General features: G+C 38.6%; 1 protein-coding gene across 3 annotated transcripts; it reads left to right on the plus strand.

The window, feature by feature from the left end:
• Nucleotides 1-1,541: 1,541 nt before the first annotated feature.
• On the plus strand, nucleotides 1,542-20,708 carry Klp61F (Kinesin-like protein at 61F). 3 transcript variants are annotated; one of them, XR_016323351.1, is made up of 22 exons: nucleotides 1,542-1,768; nucleotides 2,677-2,824; nucleotides 3,811-3,960; nucleotides 5,206-5,424; nucleotides 5,878-5,966; nucleotides 6,584-6,832; nucleotides 7,013-7,266; nucleotides 7,999-8,228; nucleotides 8,831-8,994; nucleotides 9,244-9,383; nucleotides 9,466-9,557; nucleotides 10,065-10,268; nucleotides 10,872-11,039; nucleotides 11,971-12,169; nucleotides 13,049-13,231; nucleotides 13,769-13,884; nucleotides 14,318-14,449; nucleotides 16,013-16,235; nucleotides 16,808-16,920; nucleotides 17,651-17,770; nucleotides 18,615-18,801; nucleotides 18,838-18,970. XR_016323351.1 is itself a non-coding variant. In XM_089728874.1 (22 exons), the coding sequence occupies exons 1-21, from the start codon at nucleotides 1,704-1,706 to the stop codon at nucleotides 18,732-18,734; spliced, it is 3,378 nt and encodes a 1,125-aa protein (XP_089585000.1). In that variant the 5' UTR covers nucleotides 1,542-1,703; the 3' UTR covers nucleotides 18,735-18,736; nucleotides 18,788-18,828. The 3 variants fall into 3 exon arrangements, 2 of the variants coding, with proteins under 2 accessions (XP_089585000.1, XP_089584999.1); XM_089728874.1 differs by lacking the exon at nucleotides 18,838-18,970 and having other exon boundaries at nucleotides 18,615-18,736; nucleotides 18,788-18,828; XM_089728873.1 differs by having other exon boundaries at nucleotides 18,615-20,708.
• The last annotated feature ends 1,143 nt before the right edge of the window (nucleotides 20,709-21,851 follow it).

Below are 21,851 nucleotides of genomic sequence, written 5' to 3' on the forward strand. Positions count from 1 at the left end.
AAGACGTAGCCGAAGAACTGGGAATTGGCCACAAAACAGCTTTGGCGCATTTGAAAAAAACTTTGTAAACAAAAAAGCTCAATATTTGGGTACCTCACGAGCTCACTGAAAGAAACCTAATGAACCGTGTACTCATTTGTGATTCTTTATTACGACGTAACGAATTTTTTAAGAAACTGATAACTGGTGATGAAAAGTGGATCACGCACGAGAAAAACGTGCGAAAAAGGTCGTGGTCAAAGGCCGGTCAGGCTTCACAGACTGTGGCGATACCCGGGTTAACGCGCAACAAGGTGATGCTGTGTGTGTGGTGGGATTGGAAGGGCATTATTCATTAAGAGCTGTTACCACCAGGCAGGACCATCGATTCTGAGCTCTACTGCGAACAACTAATGAGATTAAAGCAAGAAGTTGAGAGAAAGCGGCCGGAATTAATCAACAGAAGGGGTGTGGTTTTTCATCATGATAACGTTAGACCTCACACACTTTAGCCACTCAGCAAAAATTAAGAGAGCTTGGCTGGGAGGTTTTAATGCATCCGCCGTATAGTCCTGACCTTGCACCTTCCGATTTCCACCTGTTTCGGTCTCTTCAAAATTCTTTAGGCAGTGTCAGGTTGACATCACGAGAGGACTGCCAAAACCAATTGTACACACATATGTATTTACTTGAAATTAGTCGATTTTTAACTAAATACATACTTTAGTGTCTGTAATTAGGTAAGTTACACAAACTAAACTGTGTGTTTAGTTAAACTCAGCGTTATGAATAGTAAAATGAAGCGGAATAAATTATAGTGGATCTGTCTGATACTACTTCAACGATAAAATTTGATACCTAACATTAAATAAAATTACTTAAATGAGATCAGATGAAACTAACTACGGTTCAAGTAACATAGAAGAGAAATAGAAGACTCATCTAGAATTTTTTTATAATTTTTAAACATCTATGTACTTTCCCATTTACCCAGCTACCATTTAATAACCCATTATCACGTTAGTACATAGATAATACACGATGTATAAGAATTAACAACACGAAGGAACTCTAAATTAACAAAATTACAAAGTCAAGTAATTCACATAATTGATACCTCGTGTTCCAGCCCAAAAGTCTTCATCCAATATTCAAATGTTCTTGTATTCTTAGTCCCTTACTTAGGAAATAATCAAACTAAAATAATAAACGCAATATTAAGCCATAAAAGTACGTTTAATAGTGGAATTGGATATTAATAATTAAATACATTGTGTAAAAAAGTGTTAATTACTAATGATTCCATTTTTTTAGTATTCATATCTCTCTTCTTCTATACCTATGTGACGATTTTTGCTTTTAGCAAATATAGCATATTTTTGCGTGTATTCTTTCAAATAACCTTTTGATTAAAAATAATTTGCTCCTTGAAATCTGAAGAATTCGTTCTAGACTCTTTTAATTTCAACGCTATGTATTATATTGAAAATCTTACTCGACTAAGTGAAAATAGTCGATATGGTTGTGCTGCTTTGCTAGAAATGATTTTGTATACTGGTAACATTAATACAAATTTTGAATTCAGCTTGGTCCAACGACTGCAACGTATTTCGTGATAATTTTCAAATATTGACGATTTTTTGTATGATTACGAAGAAAAAATAGTATATTTGTGATAACATAAATAATTTGTTTGTGTAATAGTTTATGTGTGCGGTGTCAATATGACGTCGGAGAAAGGATGTCGGAAAGAAAAGAATCAAAATATCCAAGTGTTTGTTCGTTTGAGGTAATTTCATAAGTTTTAATTCTTGATCAGTCCTATGGATATTTGGATAATTAATTAAGTAATTAAATACTTTAATACAATACATCAAACACCATTCATCGATATACAATAGTACGTTTTATGCAATTCCAAAGGACGACAGTCTTAGGACATTCCAAATGCCTCCAGTACATCCAAAATTGAAAAGAAATCAATTAAAATGCTTCTTCGTAACGTTAATTCATAGGTTTTGAAAAAAAGAATACGTGTTCCATTTTAAAAACTAATGGTTCATTATTCCAAATCATCATTCATCAGCTTTTGGCATATACAAATTTAACTAATTTACCTAATTGTATTATCACCAAAGATTAAACATAAAGAAATTAAATTTCAAAATGTGACTAACTATTTCTGTTGGCCCTATGAAAGTTATAGCTACGATGTAAAAAAACTCTTGTGGCCCAATAGTTGAATTTATTAGTGTTTCACCAATGAGTTTGCTTGGATCTAATGGGTACCTATAAAAAAACCAGAACAAACATATTGAGCACTCACTCAGAGTATCAACTTGTCAAATTGAAAAACTGGATATTATCCAACACAGCACTTGAATGCAAGTTGGTATTTTATTCACACCATTTTGAAATCAGGGCCTGGTTCAATTCTACTAGGTTTTTTGTTTGTTTGTTCTAAACTGTACAGTTGTACACTAAAAATGTAGAGAAATGGATTTACAATGACAGATTTAATAAAAAATTGAATTAGATACAAATAATCGAATTGAATATCAGATATTGTGTATATATAATATATATCGTGTTGTCTAAGACTTCCATTGGCCAATTAGCACCACATAATCTGGAAGCTGTTCACAACTATGCCAAAATGCATTACATTAATAGCAAAATAACTATAAATATTTCCAGACCACTCAACCAACGGGAACGAGACCTCAAATCTTTGGGGGTAGTTGAAGTGCACAATAACAAGGAGGTTGTTGTAAGGATCTCACAGCAGAACAGCATTACCAAGAAGTTCACCTTTGACAGAGCATTTGCTCCTTATGCTAACCAGGTAAAAACAACTTACAGGCAGGAATAAAGTAATTATCCTTATTTTGAAGATTGAGGTCCCAAAATTACCTGCTGGTATGCCATCATGCATGCCTGCCTGCTCTAACTTCTTCCATTGAGTTTGGTTAACAGTGACTCTTGTACACAGGGGCATAGAGTGCATTATTATAAATTATGCTATAGGCTATATGCTATAAGTGTAGATTTATAATAGCATATCCTACCACTACTATGTTGGGTGTAAGGCAACCCTTTCCTGGACATACATGTGCATTATTATAAATTATGCTATAGGCTATATGCTATAAGTGTAGATTTATAATAGCATATCCTACCACTACTATGTTGGATGTAAGGCAACCCTTTCCTGGACATACATTTACATAATGTTCTACTTTAATATAAATGTAAAATCCCTGTATTTATGTTTTACTTGCTGTTTTTTGATGTCAGTCACAGTTGAACAGTTTGATCACTCCCCTGTTAATAAGTGAGTACTGGAACTTGGAACTAGCCTGCAGGGTTTGAGCACTAGTATGGTTATATCATTGTTTTAATAATTTATTTTGCTTGATGATATACACTGGTGGTAGGACCTCTTGTGAGTTCGCACGGGCAGGTACCACCACCCTACCTATTTCTGCCGCGAAGCAGTAATGTGTTTCGGTTTGAAGGGTGGGGCAGCCGCTGCAACTATACTTGAGACCTTAGAACTTATATCTCAAGGTGGGTGGCGCATTGACATTGTGGATGTCTATGGGCTCCAGTAACCACTTAACACCAAGTGGGCTGTGAGATAGTCCACCCATCTAAACTATAAAAAAAAAAAGTTCGGGGAGATTTTTCATATCCGAAAGCTACACGGACAATATCAATGCTATTGATCAATGTGAGTTTCTGAGAATGTTTCCTAGTTATGATAAGTAAGAATAGTGCCAGCTGAAAAGTTTTAAAGTTTGTGAAGTAACCCCATATTCCTTTGCTTAGGTGGAAGTTTACCAAGAGGTGGTCAGCCCACTCATCGAAGAAGTGCTGGCTGGCTACAACTGCACTGTCTTTGCTTACGGTCAGACAGGCACTGGCAAGACCCACACAATGGTCGGAGAAAATACTGGTGATGAAACTACTTGGCAAAAGGTCAGTCTGCTTATTCATATTCATTATACAATTTTTTTTATTGCCCTTGTAGGCAGACGAGCATACGGCCCACCTGATGGTGAGTGGTTACCGTCGCCCATGGACTTCAGCAATGCCAGGGGCATAGCCAAGCCACTGCCTACCTGTATCTGTATCTTCCTATATCTGTGTGATGTAATTGATTGTCTATCTAGCTGTCTTGAAACTTTGTACAATTAGTAGTCACTTTAGGGTTTTTGTTTAGAGTACTATTACATGTAATGGGTGATTCAATTAGCTATAAAAATGTAACATGCATGCTTTGGTTTTATTATTCAAATATTTCTTCAACACATTAATGTAGTTTTTACATCATGCCTTAATTAATTTTTAAGTTTCTATAGAAATCGTATTTGTTACTGCAGTTCATATTATTAATAACTTTTGTGAGTCATGCAATGCCAGTAACAATTTAGCTATAGACTTGTTCAAATCTCATTTGAAGTATTGTATACCTCATCATTCTGTAGCTTTTTACCATCTCGTTTTTACCATGCACCACCCGCAACTGGAGTAGAGTTCATCAATACTACCTGGAGCCACTGCGGTCATCCACAGTGCGTTTCCAGAGGTCTTTTTTGCCACGTAAAATCCGGCTATGGAATAAGCTCCCCTCCAGGGTGCTTCCCGAGCGCTATGACATGTCCTTCTTCAAACGAGGCTTGTGGAGAGTATTAAGCGGTAGGCAGCGGCTCGGCTCTGCCCCTGGCATTGCTGAAATCCATGGGCGACGGTAACCACACACCATCAGGTGGGCCGTGTGCTTGTCTGCTTACAAGGGCAATAAAAAAAAAAAGTGTGTGTGTCCGCTCCGACGCACGACTGGAGTTTACTGGATATAAAAAATTAAACGAAACAATACGAGAAATAGTTCTATATTACGACAACACGATACACTACAGATTATTAACAAATTAACGAGACACAAAACAAACGACTAACAAATATATGAAAATACAATAATGAGAGAAACGCGCGATCAGTACGAGGCTTTGTGGCGGACTGCCGGCGCAGCAGCCCGGCGCGCATTTCGTGTGACATGCGCATAACGCATTTCGTGTGACATGCTAGTACGATTTTGGTCCCCATAATTTTCATACCCCGGGCCTATATATGTAAATCGATTCTAAAGGAGTAAACTCCAAAAAATTTTTTTAAAAGTAAACTATTTTGGTAGCCTTAAATAATTTAAAATTCAATACACAGGATCCATTAGCCGGTATAATACCACGTGCCCTAAGCCAACTTTTTGATGAGCTTCGTATTTCTAACACCGAATACACGGTCCGTGTATCTTACTTGGAACTATATAATGAAGAGCTCTTTGACTTGCTGGCAACATCTGAAGACAATTCCAAGCTCAGGATTTATGAAGATGTCACTAGGAAAGGATCTAATATTGTAAATGGGCTAGAAGAGATAACTGTAAGTACCGAGATGTTATAAATGATCAGCTTTTATTTTTAGGACATCTTGATGAATGCTATACGTAAATAAAATAGTTTTGAAGTCATACTTCTTTAGGCGCGTTGAGAGTGAAATTTAACTCGCGACAGATTCATTATGGCTAGAGAGAAAAGATACAATTTAGGAAGAGCGAGAGTGAGACAATAGACAGAGCGATCGTGGAGAGAGGGAAGGGATAATGCGAGCTAGGTCGTTTCTCTTATACACAGCATTCCTTATTATAAGAGAAATTTGATTTAAGCATGAAAAATATAGAAAACCACAACACACAGTAACGCACCGCAAAAGAAGTTTGACTTCTTTCAAGTGCACCAAATTGCACACCTACCTTTTTTTTAAAGCTGTTTATTTTTTCTATTATCTGCAAGGAGATAAATTGTTTTATTTCTTAATTTTATGATATTCTTGCAGGTCTACAACAAAAAGGAAGTGTTCAGAATTATGGCCCAAGGACAGGAAAGGAAGAAAGTAGCTTCGACACTCATGAACGCACAGTCCAGGTAGAAACAATATTTTTTAATTAACACTGGTTGACACTAATAGTAGGGATGTTACCAAGGTAACAATTGCCGAGGAGACCAAGAGAAATACTTATAATTTTGATGTCGTCGTGGCCGAAAGGATATGACGTCCGGTGCATTCGTATTTAGCGATGCGCCGGTGTTCGAATCGCGCAGGCCGGTACCAATTTTTCTAATGAAATACGTACTTAACAAACACGATTGACTTCCACGGTGAATGAATATCATCGTGTTATAAAAATCAAACCAGCAAAATTATAATTTGCGTAATTACTGGTGGTAGGACCTCTTGTGAGACCACACAGGTAGGTACCACCACCCTGCCTATTTCTGCCGTGAAGCAGTAATGCGTTTTGGCTTGAAGGGTGGGGTAGCCATTGTAACTATACTGAGACCTTAGACCTTAGAACTTATATCTCAAAGTGGGTGGCGCATTTACGTTGTAGATGGCTATGGGCTCCGGTAACCACTTAACGCCAGGTGGGCTGGGAGCTCGTCTACCCATCTAGGCAATAAATAAAAAAAATTAAACACTAAAATTTAACATGAAAAAATTAAAATTATCTGCTATTTAATTTGATTAATTTTATTTCTAGTCGCTCCCACACCGTGTTCACAATCGTAGTCCACATGAAGGAAAACAGTCCTGAGGGCGAGGAGCTGGTGAAGATAGGCAAGCTAAACCTGGTGGATCTCGCTGGCTCAGAGAACATCAGCAAAGCTGGTTCTGACAACCCAGCCAAGCGGGAGAGGGCCCGGGAGTGTGTGAACATCAACCAGTCTCTGCTAACTCTTGGGAGGGTCATCACTGCACTTGTGGAAAGGCATCCTCATGTTCCTTATAGGTAATTTAATTAATTTTGATTTAATGATTGCCACAGATCTTCAAGCGATTATGACTTTATTAACATCAGCAGACCAGATCTAATTAAGTGGCTAGAAAAATTAAGATACCGAAGTTGCAGGACACCTTGTATGTTCTATTACGCAAAGCGAACTATTTTGAAATTCTAAATCTTCCACAGAGAATCAAAACTAACCAGGATCCTGCAAGAATCCCTCGGTGGTAGAACCAAAACATCAATTATTGCTACAATCTCACCCGGACACAAGGACCTGGAAGAGACCATGAGCACTCTTGAGTATGCTCACAGAGCAAAGAACATTCAGAACAAGCCTGAGATCAACCAGAAAATGACAAAGAAAGCTATATTGAAAGAATATGCTGAAGAAATTGACAGATTGAAGAGGGATCTACAAGCTGCAAGGGATAAAAATGGTAAATTAAACATATCTCATTATCTTTCACAACAGTTGAACATGTGTGAAAATGTTGTTTTAATATCGTTATTCATCAAGAACAATCATTTGTTTCATACACAACATAACAATTTTATATAAATATAGCGACCCGCCCTCGCTTCGCTTCGGAAACATTAAAACACACATAAACACAAAAAAAAAAAAAAAAAGTAACCTATGTTCATCAGGGACAATGTCGGCTTCTAATGGAAAAAGAATTTTCCAAGTCGGTCCAGTAGTTTCGGAGCCTATTCGAAACCAACAAACAAAAATCTTTCCTCTTTATAATATTAGTATAGATCAGTTGCGAAACCACAATATCTGCACCAATTGATGTGATGTTCATAGTCAGTCTAGAATATCTAGTTCATTACTTCATTTAGCACATTGTGTATTTTTTACAAATACACCAAGAGTCCTAGCAGCATAAAACCAATGCATTTTGAACAATTAAAAAAATGGAATATCCCTTCTTTTTTCTGTGCGTGTAATGGCATAGAATGTTTCATTTGAAATCAGTTTTTGACCTCCAAAACAGCCCAGGTTTTGACATCATTCAGACATTTTAAAAGTTTTCACATGGTCTATAACTGCTGTAACGATACTGCCTAAATATAATAATGGTAGTAAATGGTATACCAATATTATGTATTTAATACACCCTTGAATATATTATACTTAAATTATAGATTATAATCATAATTTCCAGGAGTATATCTAGCGAATGAAACCTTCGCCGAGATAACATTGAAACAGGAAGAACAAAGAAAGGAGATACAAGAACTCTTGTTAAAAAAGAGAGCGATGGAAGAGGAAAGAGATAAGATGGAGAATGTCTTTAGTAACTTGAGTCGACAGTTGGAGTGCAGGGATGCCGAGCTCAATGAAACAAAGAATAAATTGAACAAAACAAATGCGAGATTAGCAGATACCTGTAATGTAAGTGGATGCTGACTTTGATTGCTCAAAACTGTAGCTCATCACTACATAGTATAAAACAAAGTCGCTTTCTCTGTCCCTATATCTGTCTGTCCCTATGTATGCTTAAATCTCTAAAACTACGCAACGGATTTTGATGCGGTTTTGTTTAATAGATAGAGTGATTGAAGAGGAAGGTTTATATGTATAATAACATCCATTAAATAGTGAAGAAATACTGTTAGTTTTGAGGTTTCTAATGTGATGTTGTAAATAATCAATAATAAAATTTCATGTTTCCGAAGCGAAGCGAGGGCGGGTCGCTAGTGTTCCATAAAGTGCACTATAGAGCCTATAGACGCAATTTGAATATAGCTGCCCAGCATAAGACATAAGATCGAAATCTCAATGTTTTTCCACGGCCCACTTATTAACCAAAACGCTTTTTTATTGCTTAAGTGGGTGGACGAGCTCACGGCCTACCTGATGCTAATTGATAACTGGAGCCGTTAGACATAAATGCGGGTTCACATAACACCGTATCAATAGTGAATACAAGCTTGGAATATGTTCTGGTGTCAGCAAATATCGATTAATATTTAGTAATACAAATGTTGTTATAGGTTCTGAAGACAACAAAACAACAATTTGAAGAGCAACAGTATTTAGTTCTGAAACATCGCGACACGGAACAAACTCTCACTCAACAAGCGAATCAGTTGCTGGCCACAGTAGACGTCGCCACCACACATGTCGCTTGCTTGCATGATAGTGTTGAAAAGAGGAGGTGAGATTTTTATTGTCTTATTGTATTTTTATTGTGTTTTTATAATACACGAGCCACCTTATGATGAGTGATTAACAATAATGCCAGACATAACTGAACAGTTGCGAACGCCATTAAGAATACTTTTAAAATAGCCTTCCCATTTTATGTCAGAAGATGTTATGATACATTGTCTATCTGGCATTGTTTTATGTGGGCTGCTTAGGAATTATTTAGGTAACCTTATCTTGGCTATTTTACAATCCACAGGCAATTAGAAAATGTTAATTTAGAAGTGACTAAAACTTACGTTGAACAATCCTCACAACACCGGGAGCACCTAACTGCTGGCATTGGGCATTACGTAGAGAACATTACTGCGGCACTGAAATCCCTCGATGATGCTATGAGTAAGTTAATTACTTATAATTTACTGGCTCGTTGTCAGCACGCAGTACAGTGCTATTTAAAGATTCCATTACATCTCTACAGATGACTATACAGACAATAGCACTCGCACACAAGAAGAAAGCAAACTTAAATTGGAAGAGTTAATCGGAATGATGGAGAGAACTATCAATGAGGTATGATATAGAATATTATTAAAGTATATTTTTAATTCGGCTAGTTACGAAGACAAATAAAATAGTATGTAGTAAATAATGTAAAAAATATAATGTTTCTCGTTGATAGTCTTAAATGTTACTGGTGGTAGGACCTCTTGGGAGTCCGCACGGGTAGGTACCACCACCCCGCCTATTTCCGTCGTGTAGCAGTAATGCGTTTCGGTTCGAAGGGTGGGGTAGCCGTTGTAACTATACTGAGACCTTAGAACTTATATCTCGAGGTGGGTGGCGCATTTACGTTGTAGATGTCTATGGGCTCCAGTAACCACTTAACACCAGGTGGGCTGTGAGCTCGTCCATCCAACTAAGCAATTAAAAAAACCTACATGAAGATATCACAGTTAGTGCTCTGTACTTTTGAAAATATTTTAATTACACACTACCTAATAAATTGTTACTCTATCATGCTGCTTAGGTATAGCTAATTTTCAGAAACTGACAGTTTTAAATTAACACATTTCACAGATAAGATCCCTAGCATCGGACACACAGACCTCATTGGTTACAACAACAGAACAACATCGAAACGAAGCTCGGTCGATGGTAAGCGAGCACAAGATGGCAATCTGTGCTGTTGGAGATTCATTAGTGGAGAGTGCTAACGATACCTTAGTCGCGGCCACCAACGTGGACCTCAAAGGACACATCGCTAGATTTGTCGAGCAGTGGGTGAGTAACTTAGTGTCAATAAGAATTCATATCGTACAGGTTGTTGTTCAATCTTAATTTTCACATAAACGATGACGATGACGCCAAATGATGAGGATAGAAGTCTCATCATCTCGTTTTTACCATCGCACCGCCACCGGAGTAGAGTTCATCCATACTACCTGGAGCCACTGCGGTCATCCACAGTGCGTTTCCAGAGGTCTCTTTTGCCACGTACCATTCGGCTTTGTAATGAACTCCACTTCACGGTGTTTCTCGAGCGCTATGACATGTCCTTCTTCAAACGAGGCTTGTGGAGAGTACTTAGCGGTACGCAGCGGCTTGCCTCTGCCCCTGGCATTGCTGACGTCCATGGGCGACGGTACTACTCACCACCATGTAGGCCGTATGCTCGTCAGCCAACAAGGGCAATAAAAATATATAAAAAAAACTTTAGAAGTACAAAGTTGATCTATACAAATAAAAAATTCACGTAAATTTTTAATTAAGTTGATTATTAAACTAACATTTATAATTGATTAAAACTATAAAAAAGACATTGAAGTCTTGTTGAGAGAATTAACAGGGTGTTGTTAAATAATAATACTGAGCGTCTGTGCACAGTACAGGGGAGCGGCGGAGCGCGTGACGTCACTGCAGCGTGCGCACGCAGCGTTCGACACGCGCGGGCGGGACGCGCGGCTCGCACGCGGCGTGCTGCACGCGGCCCGGCGGGACGGCGCGCGGGAGCAGGCGGCGCGCGCGCGTCTCGCGGTGCAAGCGTGTCTGCAGGTAGAGTCGCCCTGTTCAACACTAGATAGAAAAAGATCTGCGCCTTACTTTTTGAAACGAAATGTTGCACTAGTAATTTAACTCACTACGCCTAAAGAACGGTTTCAAGTCAGTATTGCTAGGTATAAAGCATCCATGATCAAATATGATTTCATAAGGAAGCTAAATGAGAATAAGTGGTATATGAGAACGAGTCGTGGCCTAAAGGATAAGACGTCCGGTGCATTTGTGTTGAGCTATGCACCGGTGTTCGAATCTCAGGCGAGTACCAATTTTTCTAATGAAATATGTACTCAACAAATGTTCACGATTAACTTTAACGGTGAAGGAATAACATCGTGTAATAAAAATCAAACCCGCAAAATTATAATTTGCGTAATTACTGGTGGTACGACCTCTTATGAGTCCACACGGGTAGATACCACCGTCCTGCCTATTTCTGCCGTGAAGCAATAATGCATTTCGGTTTGAAGGGTGGGGCAGCCATTGTAACTATACTGAGACCTTGAGAGCTTATATCTCTGGGTGGGTGGCGTATTTACGTCGTAGATGTCTATGGGCTCCAGTAATCACTTAAAACCAGCTGGGCTTAAATAAAAAACATGCAATGCACACACAATACACTATTACTAATAAATTATTTATTTTCTATCACAATACCTCTCTCCCCTTCAAATCAGGGCCCCTCAAAATGTAGACTGCCAATTTTTTTTCTAACTTGTCGCCACTTTCGTTCGTCGATTTGTAGAATAGGAAAGCGCGTCCGGCTGGTTAGATACTAGCTTTATCCCATCACTTCAAGTCCTGTCTCCCAAAGCTTTTTCCTCCTGCTATATCTGTTCCCTTTCCTTTCCTATTCTCTTGTCGCTATCAACGAAACTAATATTAAACAGTAGAACTCTCTTTTAATTTGTCTAATAACATTTAACAGGAATTTCAACAAGAAAAATGTTACATTGAACAAAGACTAGAGAAACAATTAACTGAAATCCAGAAGGAAAGGGAGGAGACGGACCTGCGCCTCAGCGCCTGGATGGACGAGGAGAGAAGACTACTAGAAGAGAGACTAGCTCGACACGTTGAGAGCGAGAAAAAAGCCTTAGAATGTAAATTAGAAGTCAAAATGCAAGGTTTGTGTGTTATGCATATCTGTATAGATACTAAAGTGAGCACTTATTTTATTGATATATTATTAGTGTACTCAGTATTGTGTTTACGGTGTAACACTACATGACTGTGACCAACGCCAAGTGACTTGATATAGTTTAATAGCAGCCACAGTATTGTTACGCGCTAGGGCTTGGGATAAATAAAACTTTCACCGAGATACAAATTGAGACTCTATTTAAACCTTAGACAATTTAAGGCACACTTTAAAATTCGCAATTCACTTCGCCCCCCTTTTGTATTTTTTTTTGCAGTTGAGTGAACGAGCTCACAGCCCACCCAGTGTTAAGTGGTTACCAGAGCCCATAAACATCTACAACGTAAATGGTGGCAAGCTAGGGCTTGAGATTTTTGTTCTAAGATCCCAGTATAGTTACAACTGCTGACCCACCCTTCAAGCCGAAACGCATTACTGCTTCACGGCAGAAATAGGTGGGTGGTGGTATCTACCCGTGTGGACTCACAAGATGTCCTACCACCGTTTTGCTTCAGGTGATCCGTTTGCTGTTTCGCTTTGAGTAGAACCGCTTACTAACTGCCATCGCGTCACCTCTGCAACGCTTTTATAGTCGACACGACTGCTCTACATTTACCGAGAACATTTCCGGTAGTACTAGTCGTTTCGATGTATTTTCGCTCTTTGATAATAGATGGCGTTACACTTCTCGAGCGTTCTCGATATTACTAGTTTTTTTTATATATTCGTTTCTGCCATTTGATGACAGATGGCGTTACTTTTACCGACGTTACAGTTTTTTTTTGTACAAACATGGCACGGTACCTACATGACATATTAAAGATCCTTTCTTCCGCTTATATTAACTTATCAATTGATGAAACAGAGATAAAAGGCGAGAAGGCATTATTAGAAGAGAGGATGTCCCGTTACATCGAGCTACAGAACGCCCAGCTTCAAGTAACCTCGGAGGCTCTGGACCAGGCAGAGGAACACGCCTCGTACTGCGAGAACCATATAGCTGAAGATGAAAATAGTTTCAAGAGTTACGGGAAGGAATTTGAAGAAGGTAAGTTGAAGTTGTTAAGTTTGAAGAAGGTTGAGTTCTTATGTTTTAGTTATAAGTAAGGGTAGGATTTTTAACTCTGAAAAAGGGCGAAATGAACTTATGACTCCACATATAAAAAACTCATTAGAAAAAGTAACTGGAAAACCGGTTGTTGTGTGAAGAATTCTCGAGATTTGGGTGAGTCACATCGCTGGTCCATATAATAGGATCTGGTCAAAACATGTAGTTGTTACATGTATTAGTTTAAATTGCAACACTATTGCCGTCCACCCAGATCTACACTACCTAGTCCGGCACCACCTGACTTCACCCAAATCGAAACCACCCAGACTGACACCATCTAGACTGATACCACCGTCCCATCTCAACCGCGACAGTTCAAGCGGTCGAATGTATCAACGCATCTGATGCCCGTTGGTGTCACCATTGTTGCTACAGTTTGCCTGCCTAAACGATCTGATATTGTGCACTAGATCTCTCTTGTTAGTGTAACTTCAAACATTTTTCCACCTAATAGAAGTCTGATTTATTAAACAGGAGTTAGTGCAGTCGGCACGGAGATGGAAGCTTTTAGTAAAAACGTTGTGGAAGTCGTCGAGCACATCAACAACGAACTCGTGGCCGCGGTGCAGCGGGCCACCACGCGTGTGCAGGTCTGTCTACCCACTGTGTACTTATTGTATACCTAATCACTGTGTACTCACTATGTACTCACTGTGTACTGATTGATACCTTACTCGTCCTGACCATACGAGGGGCATACTCTTGACTGCAGGGTATTAATAAAGATAGACATAGAAACAAAACTGGAGAGGAGATATAAATAGAATGTATTAAATTTTAGGATGATTTGGAAAGTCAAAATAAATTGAAAATGGAAGATTAGTAGACTCCAGAGACCTGAGATAGTTGAACATAGCAATATCAGAACATTCAAATTCAAAACAACAATACAAATGTTGCGACTTAATGAGTTTTGAAACTCAAATATAGTTGCTATTGTATCGTAAATAAAAGGAACAATTCCTTAGTAGGGTCTCAATAGTTTTATAATATGTTTTAAATTTATCATTCTGTATTTCACAGCAAGACGTAAAGAAAGTTATGACCATTGACGATGAAACCTGCAAAAGGTTTACGGATCAAACCAATTCAGTGCTGGATCATCTGCTCGCCGAGAATGCAAGGACCGTGGACAGTGTAACGCAAAACATTCAGGTGTGTGATATACAGATATCGTCACAACAAACATTGATATAATAGCCGGCAAACTTCTTGAGCATTTGTTGACGTAGTGGGGGTAAGTTTGCGCATGGTACACTCACGTGCAAAAACATTATTTACTCTGCGTCATAATGCAATTAAATTATTAAAATCAACATATGTATTTATTTATATATTTATTAGAACATCAACAAAACATATAGGTTAATAATTGTAATAATTTAATCTTGGGGTAAAATAGATATTCCTTCTATTAAGTCAAAACTAGAGCTGTTGCCAGGTCTTCGTTCAGTTGAAGCGATTTTTTTTCGTTATGATAATCTTGACCATTATCATCATCACTGTTTTCATCACCCGAGTCGCCATCATCGTGATAAGTCGACATAGGGCTCATCGGTGTAGTTTACGACTCGGTCGGTTCGATCTTCTTTTTTGTCTATAATTAATTATTTTTTGAAGATATTCGATTCGTAGTAATCGCATGTAATTTTTTTCAATTACCAGCTTCCGATTATTTTCTGTTTTTTTCCAGCTGAAGCCTAGCTCTTTCTTAATTCGTCGTAAACTTCATACCGAGCCATTAAAATTTATATCTTCTTTAAATTTTTCGAAGCCTTTCTACGGTACGGAGTTTCGCTGCTTGTTATGTAGTTATTATGATTACATCTTTTTATTACAGATTGAACGAAACTATCCATTCCGGTAACTTTCTTCTTCCCTTATCTTTTCTTACCCGGAGTCCGAAACACGGCGAGCAAGCCAGAGCCTTTAGCTTCGTTAATAATGCACCTAACAGTACTCACGGATGTTTTTGTTGCTTCCGAAGTCTGTTTTACTTTTTCCATATCATTCTTCCCCTGTTTTATAATGAAGCAATATACGTCGTACACAATTTTTCTACCCTTTCTTTTGAATACTACACCAGTTTGTCGCGGCATAGTGTATTTTTTATAAAAAATCAACAAACACTCAACAAATAGCAATGGCAACAAAGTCAACAAGCAATTATAACAAAATATAACTTAACGATTAATAACGATAGACTTTTCACTGTACGCAAGCGTACTTTTGGGAGCAAGCGGAACGAGGGTGCGGTGCGGGGCGCAAGGTTCGACTGATCTACCAATAACGCGCTCGATACGATTTCCCCTGCCGTCGCGCCTCACCCTCACCACCAAAGTGATCTAAAATTCGGTTCTGCGCAGTCAAGGTCATTTGCTCACGATGTTTGCCGGTTACTATACTTGTAAATTAATCTCTAATTAACTCTAGTAAACTGGTTAGTAAAACAGTGGCCTGATTTTATTGAATTTATAAAACTTTAATCATATATGTCTACTATGTCCAGCAGTGGACATCTGTGGGCTGATAGAATAGAATAGAAATCACATATAATAATATCATTTTTTTAATAAATCAAGCTTTTTTGATAGATGTTACAAGCTTTTAATGAAGATTGATCTCTTGTCTTAAGATTGGTAATAGGATTTGTCTGTGTTAATAAACTATAAACAAAAGTTTGAAACGAAATACTATACAAATGGTTTCATATTACAGAGCAACACGACAACGACAATTGAGAACATTCGCCATCTCGCTTCGACCTTAGACTTCCTGGTCAGTCTGTCTCGTTCGCTCCGCGCGGACCACTCTGCTCGAGTGCAGGATATGGAGCAAGAGGCCTTCAGTCTGGAGGGACAAGTGAGGGACGCTGTGGAGCGACACGAGGATCTGGAGAGGCAGTGTCTCGCGCAGAGCTACAGGGTGTACTCACCTACAGGTCAGCTTCGTGTGTCCACGCACTACTGAGTGTGCATGGTTGATTGCCCTACTGGTAGTAGCAGCTCTTGTAAGTCCGCACGGGTAGGTACCACCACCCTGCCCATTTCTGCCGTGAAACAGTCATGCGTTTCGGTTTGAAGGGCGGAGTAGCCATCCCGTTAAACTGAAACTTTAAAAGGTTTGAACATAATCACCATTCAAGCTCTTTCAGTCACTATTTTCAATAATAATGTAATTTTTCGTATTATCGAAATTGAAATCCAGATTTTGTACGGGACGAATAAGTTGGCAATCCATGCTAAATTCAAATGAATTTCATTTTTAAGAATTTGTGTTTTCACTACATTCGTACTTGTCACCAATATGGACACGACACAAATACGAGTAATTATGGACTACCATACACAGCAAGTGTGGCCGACCGGCTACACTTGCTGTGTATGGTATGGCCGCGGAGTCCACGGACCTCAATGTGTTGAGACGTGAGGTCGAAGTCTCAATAGTATAGCAGCACGGGCGGCCCACCACCGGCAGACAGCGAGTAAGTAAGGCGGTTGTGTCGCGTTGCAGGGCGCACGCCGGCGCGCTGCCAGTACCGCTACCCGCGCGCGCTCGCCGCCACCTCGCCGCACGCGCGCCTGCTGCAGCGGCTGCAGCGGCTGCGGGACAACAGCGGACACGATGCAAGTTTACAATTTATATATTTACTAATGTATTAAGCCATGCATTGAAAATTGTTGATGTCGAGGTCAACGACCTGACACGGGACCGGGATGCCTTCGTGTTACATCGCTGCTTCTCGTATATGAACTTAAGCGACAAATGTAGTGTATTAATAAACATTATACACTAATAATCATAAAAATAAAAACAAAAATAATTTTATGAAGATTAATAGTGAATCCTCAATGGATTGCCGTTTCGAGAACAGTTCGCTTGTTCCGCGCGCGTGAGCACGATCACAGCCCGGCTCGCTGTACCTACAACAAATTTGTAATACGTTTCAATGAAAACGATTACTCAAATGTTTTTGTAAAATATAATACACGTTTTGTGGAAATAAGAGCTAGTGACGCTAAGTCCCATAAACTATTTCTTTTCACATTTAATTTAGTTAAATAGTTATTTTATTACCCACATAGTAAAGTAGTACTATCCACTACCACTATTTTACCAGTTTACCACATTTTACCACTATTTTATTACCCACTAGTAATGTTTATGTAGTGTTTAAGTCTTCTTAGTCAACCGTGAGGAGGCGGCACGACACGAAAACCATCTTATCATAGCATAGGTAGGTAAAAAAAAAGTAAATCGTCGTATGCTTGAGCACTCACCAAACGGATATACTAGTACTCCATAAAATTTAATAATTAGGCGATACAATAAAATCATACTTTGTGTTGTTTTCAGGACTGTGTGGTGGTGGAAGATGTCGACGAGGCTGAGCTGACGGACTTCACTCCTCCCGCCAAACACAACCTGAACATACTCAAGAGCACGTCGGAGACCGACATCTACCACATGCGGAAGGTACCCCCGACTTCCACCGCGCATACAATATACATTTGTTGAAATATAAAGTAATTTATTTCAAGTTAGACGTGCACGATGGACGGACGGCCTGTAGCCGGAGGTCACGGTGACCTCTGATGCTTTCTAAGTGAATATAACTTAAGCACTGTAGTGATTTCAAAAACGGAAACAATTCGAGCAGGGCATCTAAACACATATGTTTCTTAAGGGCTAAATTGGGAGACACTATAATAGACTCGTATGGAAGAGGTCACTTGTCCTACCCGTCAATTACACACGTATTATATTTTAAAGTGCCAATCAATAATGTCCGAACCTAGCCACAGAGGTGATACAGTGACACTGCTTGGAACTTTTTAGCGGGAACGCGACGAGTGAAGTTGTGTGATTTATTTTATTTTGTCTATTGTTTCTTCAAGTTTCAATGTATAATAACGGTGGTTTATTAACTGTTTAGTATCTGTGAAAGTGCACAAATGTGGAAAAATGAAACAAAGCCGCTGGACGTAAATTCTCGGGATCCTCCAAAAAGTCCACTGAGAAAGTTCTCAGTAAATGACCACCATTTTACTGAGAACTTTCATCCCATATCATATCATCTCGTTTTATTTCATTTCATTTCATGCCACGTTTCATATTAATCAACTTCATTTCATTTGATATCATTTTTCATATAAAAAAGTTTTCATTAAAATTAAAATAGACTTGACCTAAAGGTCTTAGTTACTAGGTCATAAAATCTCTTAAAAAAATTACACTACGGAACGCTTCACACTTACAATACAAAATAAATATGAGTATAATGAATAAATGTTGACTTTGTAAGTTTGTGTGTCCGCAGCTCGAGCACCAGGGCAAGGAGAACTGCGAGCGGGGACCCGTCTCGTCCATGAAGAAGCCCTCGCGTCTGCCGGCGCCCGCCGCGCGACCCCTCGCCGAGCGCAACGGGCTCGCGCACTGACCGCAACCCCACCGCCAGCCGACCGCCGACTGCGAACCGACCGCCGACCGCGAGCCGACTGCCCACCGCCGACCACGAGCCGACTGCCCACCGCTGACCACGAGCCGACCACGAGCCGACCGCCCTCCACCCCCGCCCCGCACTAAGCGCATGATTAAACCCTCAAAGTCCTTAATAATGTCCACGGATAAAAATGTAGAAAAAACTAAAATTACCGTAGATTAGGTGGAATCGGGACCGTTTCCAAATTCAACACAAATTTCCAATCGTTTCCTTAGGGTAATACCAATAAAATTGAGATTAAAATAGCTCCGGAGCCTTAAATTTTTATATATGATGCGTTATTATACATAGTTCACTACAATGTATACACAAAAACTAAAAAAACTAGCTTGACCCGATTCACCTTTGCTTTGGGGTGATTCGGGCTACGTATGGGGACAATAGAGTTTTTCGTTAGGGCTGGCACTATTTAGTTGTTAGGTAGGTACCTAAAATGAGGTAATTAGCTTTTTAATATATTTAATGAGTTACAAAACTTTGATGACTAAATTAAACTATTTAATATTCTTAAACACTAAATAAAAGTCATTTCCAGTTCAACAAAGTTAAATCTCTAACAACCCGACAAAAGTATTGTGACATCCTTGATTTGTCACTATTCTAACTCTAGTCTCTATTCCCCCTAATCTACTGTACTTAGTTTAATAGTATCTAATTAAATTAATCACTCATGAAAATGAAATTACAAGCTGACTGAAAATTAAAGTGTTATTATTCAATCGTGCAATTGTTATTTTTAATTTGTATCTGGCTAACCTAAATGCTGGCTTGTATGTTATAGAAAGGAAATCTCCATCTGTCTATTCTCTGTCTCTTGTTTGACTTTGCTCTCGGACATATCAGATACATCATTGACTTCAGTTTTCACAGACAGTTCATCAGATAATAGTTAAGACTAATTGTACGGTTTAATCTAGCGTTGCTTACTGTCATTATTTCCAACATTATAAACGCTCTACAACAGTCGTGGTGGCGAATGACAGTAATATAAATAATTATTATTTTTAAATCGCAAATTAATTTTAATTAAATCGGATATATTTTTATTAACCGGATGTCCTCTGGCCAAATGAAAGTACGCCTCGACAGGGGACCGGTGCGCGACGAAATATAGATAGAGATGACTTATTATTTGTCTATTTTAGATGTATTTTATATAGTATTATATTATAGTAAAATTCTAAAAAACTACTAACATTTAATAGGTTAAAGCTTTCTTCTTCTACTCACAATCTTTGTAGTGGGATACGAAGTTATATAAAGCTTCAGTGTGAGCTTTCAGTCCTCGTTTCTAGAGTTAAAGCTGTAATAATTTCAAAAACTATTAACTATTTTGTTTTCATTGCCTTAGTTTAGTAGACAAGCTCTCGGCTTACCTGATTCTAAGTGGTTCCAGGGTTGCACACCATGTTGTATTGTAATGATGCTATATTGCTATCTGACTGAGACATATCACGCTACGCGGTAGAAATAGGCAAATTGTACCGCCCTGATGAGATCCGACGTGCGCCGGCCGCAGTATTATACTATTTCTGCCACGCAGCCAGCCTGTGCTCTGGATCCAAAGTCTTGACGTTGTCTGTGGGCTCCGGTAGTCACTTAATACTAGGGGAGGCCGTGAGCTGGTCCGCCTCGTCACAAAGACCTATCTATTTCAAGAACATTATCATCTAAAGTATTCCGTAACAACGGGGAGTGGTTGGGAGGATACTTAAATAGAAATGTGAAAATGTTATAAGGTCCCTCTGAACTCTACGTCTGTACGCGAAGATGTGAAGAGTCTGCGATAAAATTAGTTTAAAATAATTATTGAGTAGAGCAGAGCGCATTTCATATATTATAGATGTTTGTGTTGTATGTAACGAGTGTATGTACTTTGTTAGTATTTAAATAAACTATATTAAGGATTTTGTTTTGTTGTTTGATTTGTTGAAGAGGAGGGTAGGAAAGGTGTGCATTTACTTTGAAAAAAAATTACTTCACGATCTAAAGAAAATTGTGTTTGATAAAGAAAAAAAAAAGCAATATGTAATATATAACATCAACAACAATCATATTGTATAGGCAAGGACTTACTCAACTTCAATTTGACCTGAAGTTGGTCAAAATGAAGACGTCTGATTAGACATGTGTAAGTAATGCGAGTGATATTACTCCGGTAATATTAATCTACGATGTAATGCAACATCACACATTACGCGAAGGAAACAAACATCACACTATCACCCAACATGTTTCTTTCTTTGTCGTGTAATGTTGCATATTACACGAACGGAACCGAGCGAGCGAGACAGACCGATCCACCAAAATAAATGAGCAAGCGACACGGAATTATTCCTAGTGATTTTGAACCGTATGCCCTGGCCGCTAGGTACATTTTTATACCTATGGTACGTCTGAATTTTAATATAGGTATTTGTGTTTATATTTTTCATGCGGCCAGCCAGTAGTTTTATATATAATCTTACTCTATGCAGTAGTTCCCCGCAAGTAGTTACTTAATTTTTAATTCGCAACTTTTGTAAAATCGCTAGTCGCTCGTAATTGTTTAGTAATATTTCATATTAATTTTTGTGTTTGAATTACTTAAGCACTTGTTTGAAAATAGTTTTATTATTTGTTTTAATGCGTGTTTAATAAGTGAAAGAAAGAACGGCGTCTAAATGAAAGTACAGTCCTCTTTGGATGCACTTTGAGGAGACCGCGCCGAAACAATGCATCTACTGCTCTCGTATATTAACATTATTGTCGAGCTCAATTTGCAGTCTAAGTCGCCATATGAAATCCGTTCATCCCGCAATAAATTATATTAAGTAAAAAATAAAATTATTATATTATTAAGTAAGTCAATCTCTGTCAAGTAATTTAACAGTGTATTACAATACAAAGTTCATACTTTGTATTGTAATACACTACTGTAATGACACACCCGAATCATTACCTAAGTGATGTGTATGAACACATCACTTAAGTAATGATTCGGGTGTATAGATACAATGTATTCGTCGTCACAGTATCTATTGAACGCACCGAGTAATGTTAAGAGTGATGTGT

This window comes from Bombyx mandarina, chromosome 07, assembly GCF_030267445.1.
Source record: "Bombyx mandarina strain Sakado chromosome 07, ASM3026744v2".
Classification (NCBI taxonomy): Eukaryota; Metazoa; Arthropoda; class Insecta; order Lepidoptera; family Bombycidae; genus Bombyx; species Bombyx mandarina.

What these genes read in the sequence shown, in the direction of transcription:
- Klp61F (XM_089728873.1), top strand. Translation starts at nt 1,704, where the DNA reads ATGACGTCGGAGAAAGGATGTCGGAAAGAAAAGAATCAAAATATCCAA. An exon ending in CTCATGAACGCACAGTCCAG is followed by an intron (nt 5,967 to 6,583) that starts GTAGAAACAATA and finishes TTTTATTTCTAG; the next exon opens with TCGCTCCCACACCGTGTTCA. An exon ending in CGGGAAGGAATTTGAAGAAG is followed by an intron (nt 13,232 to 13,768) that starts GTAAGTTGAAGT and finishes TTTATTAAACAG; the next exon opens with GAGTTAGTGCAGTCGGCACG.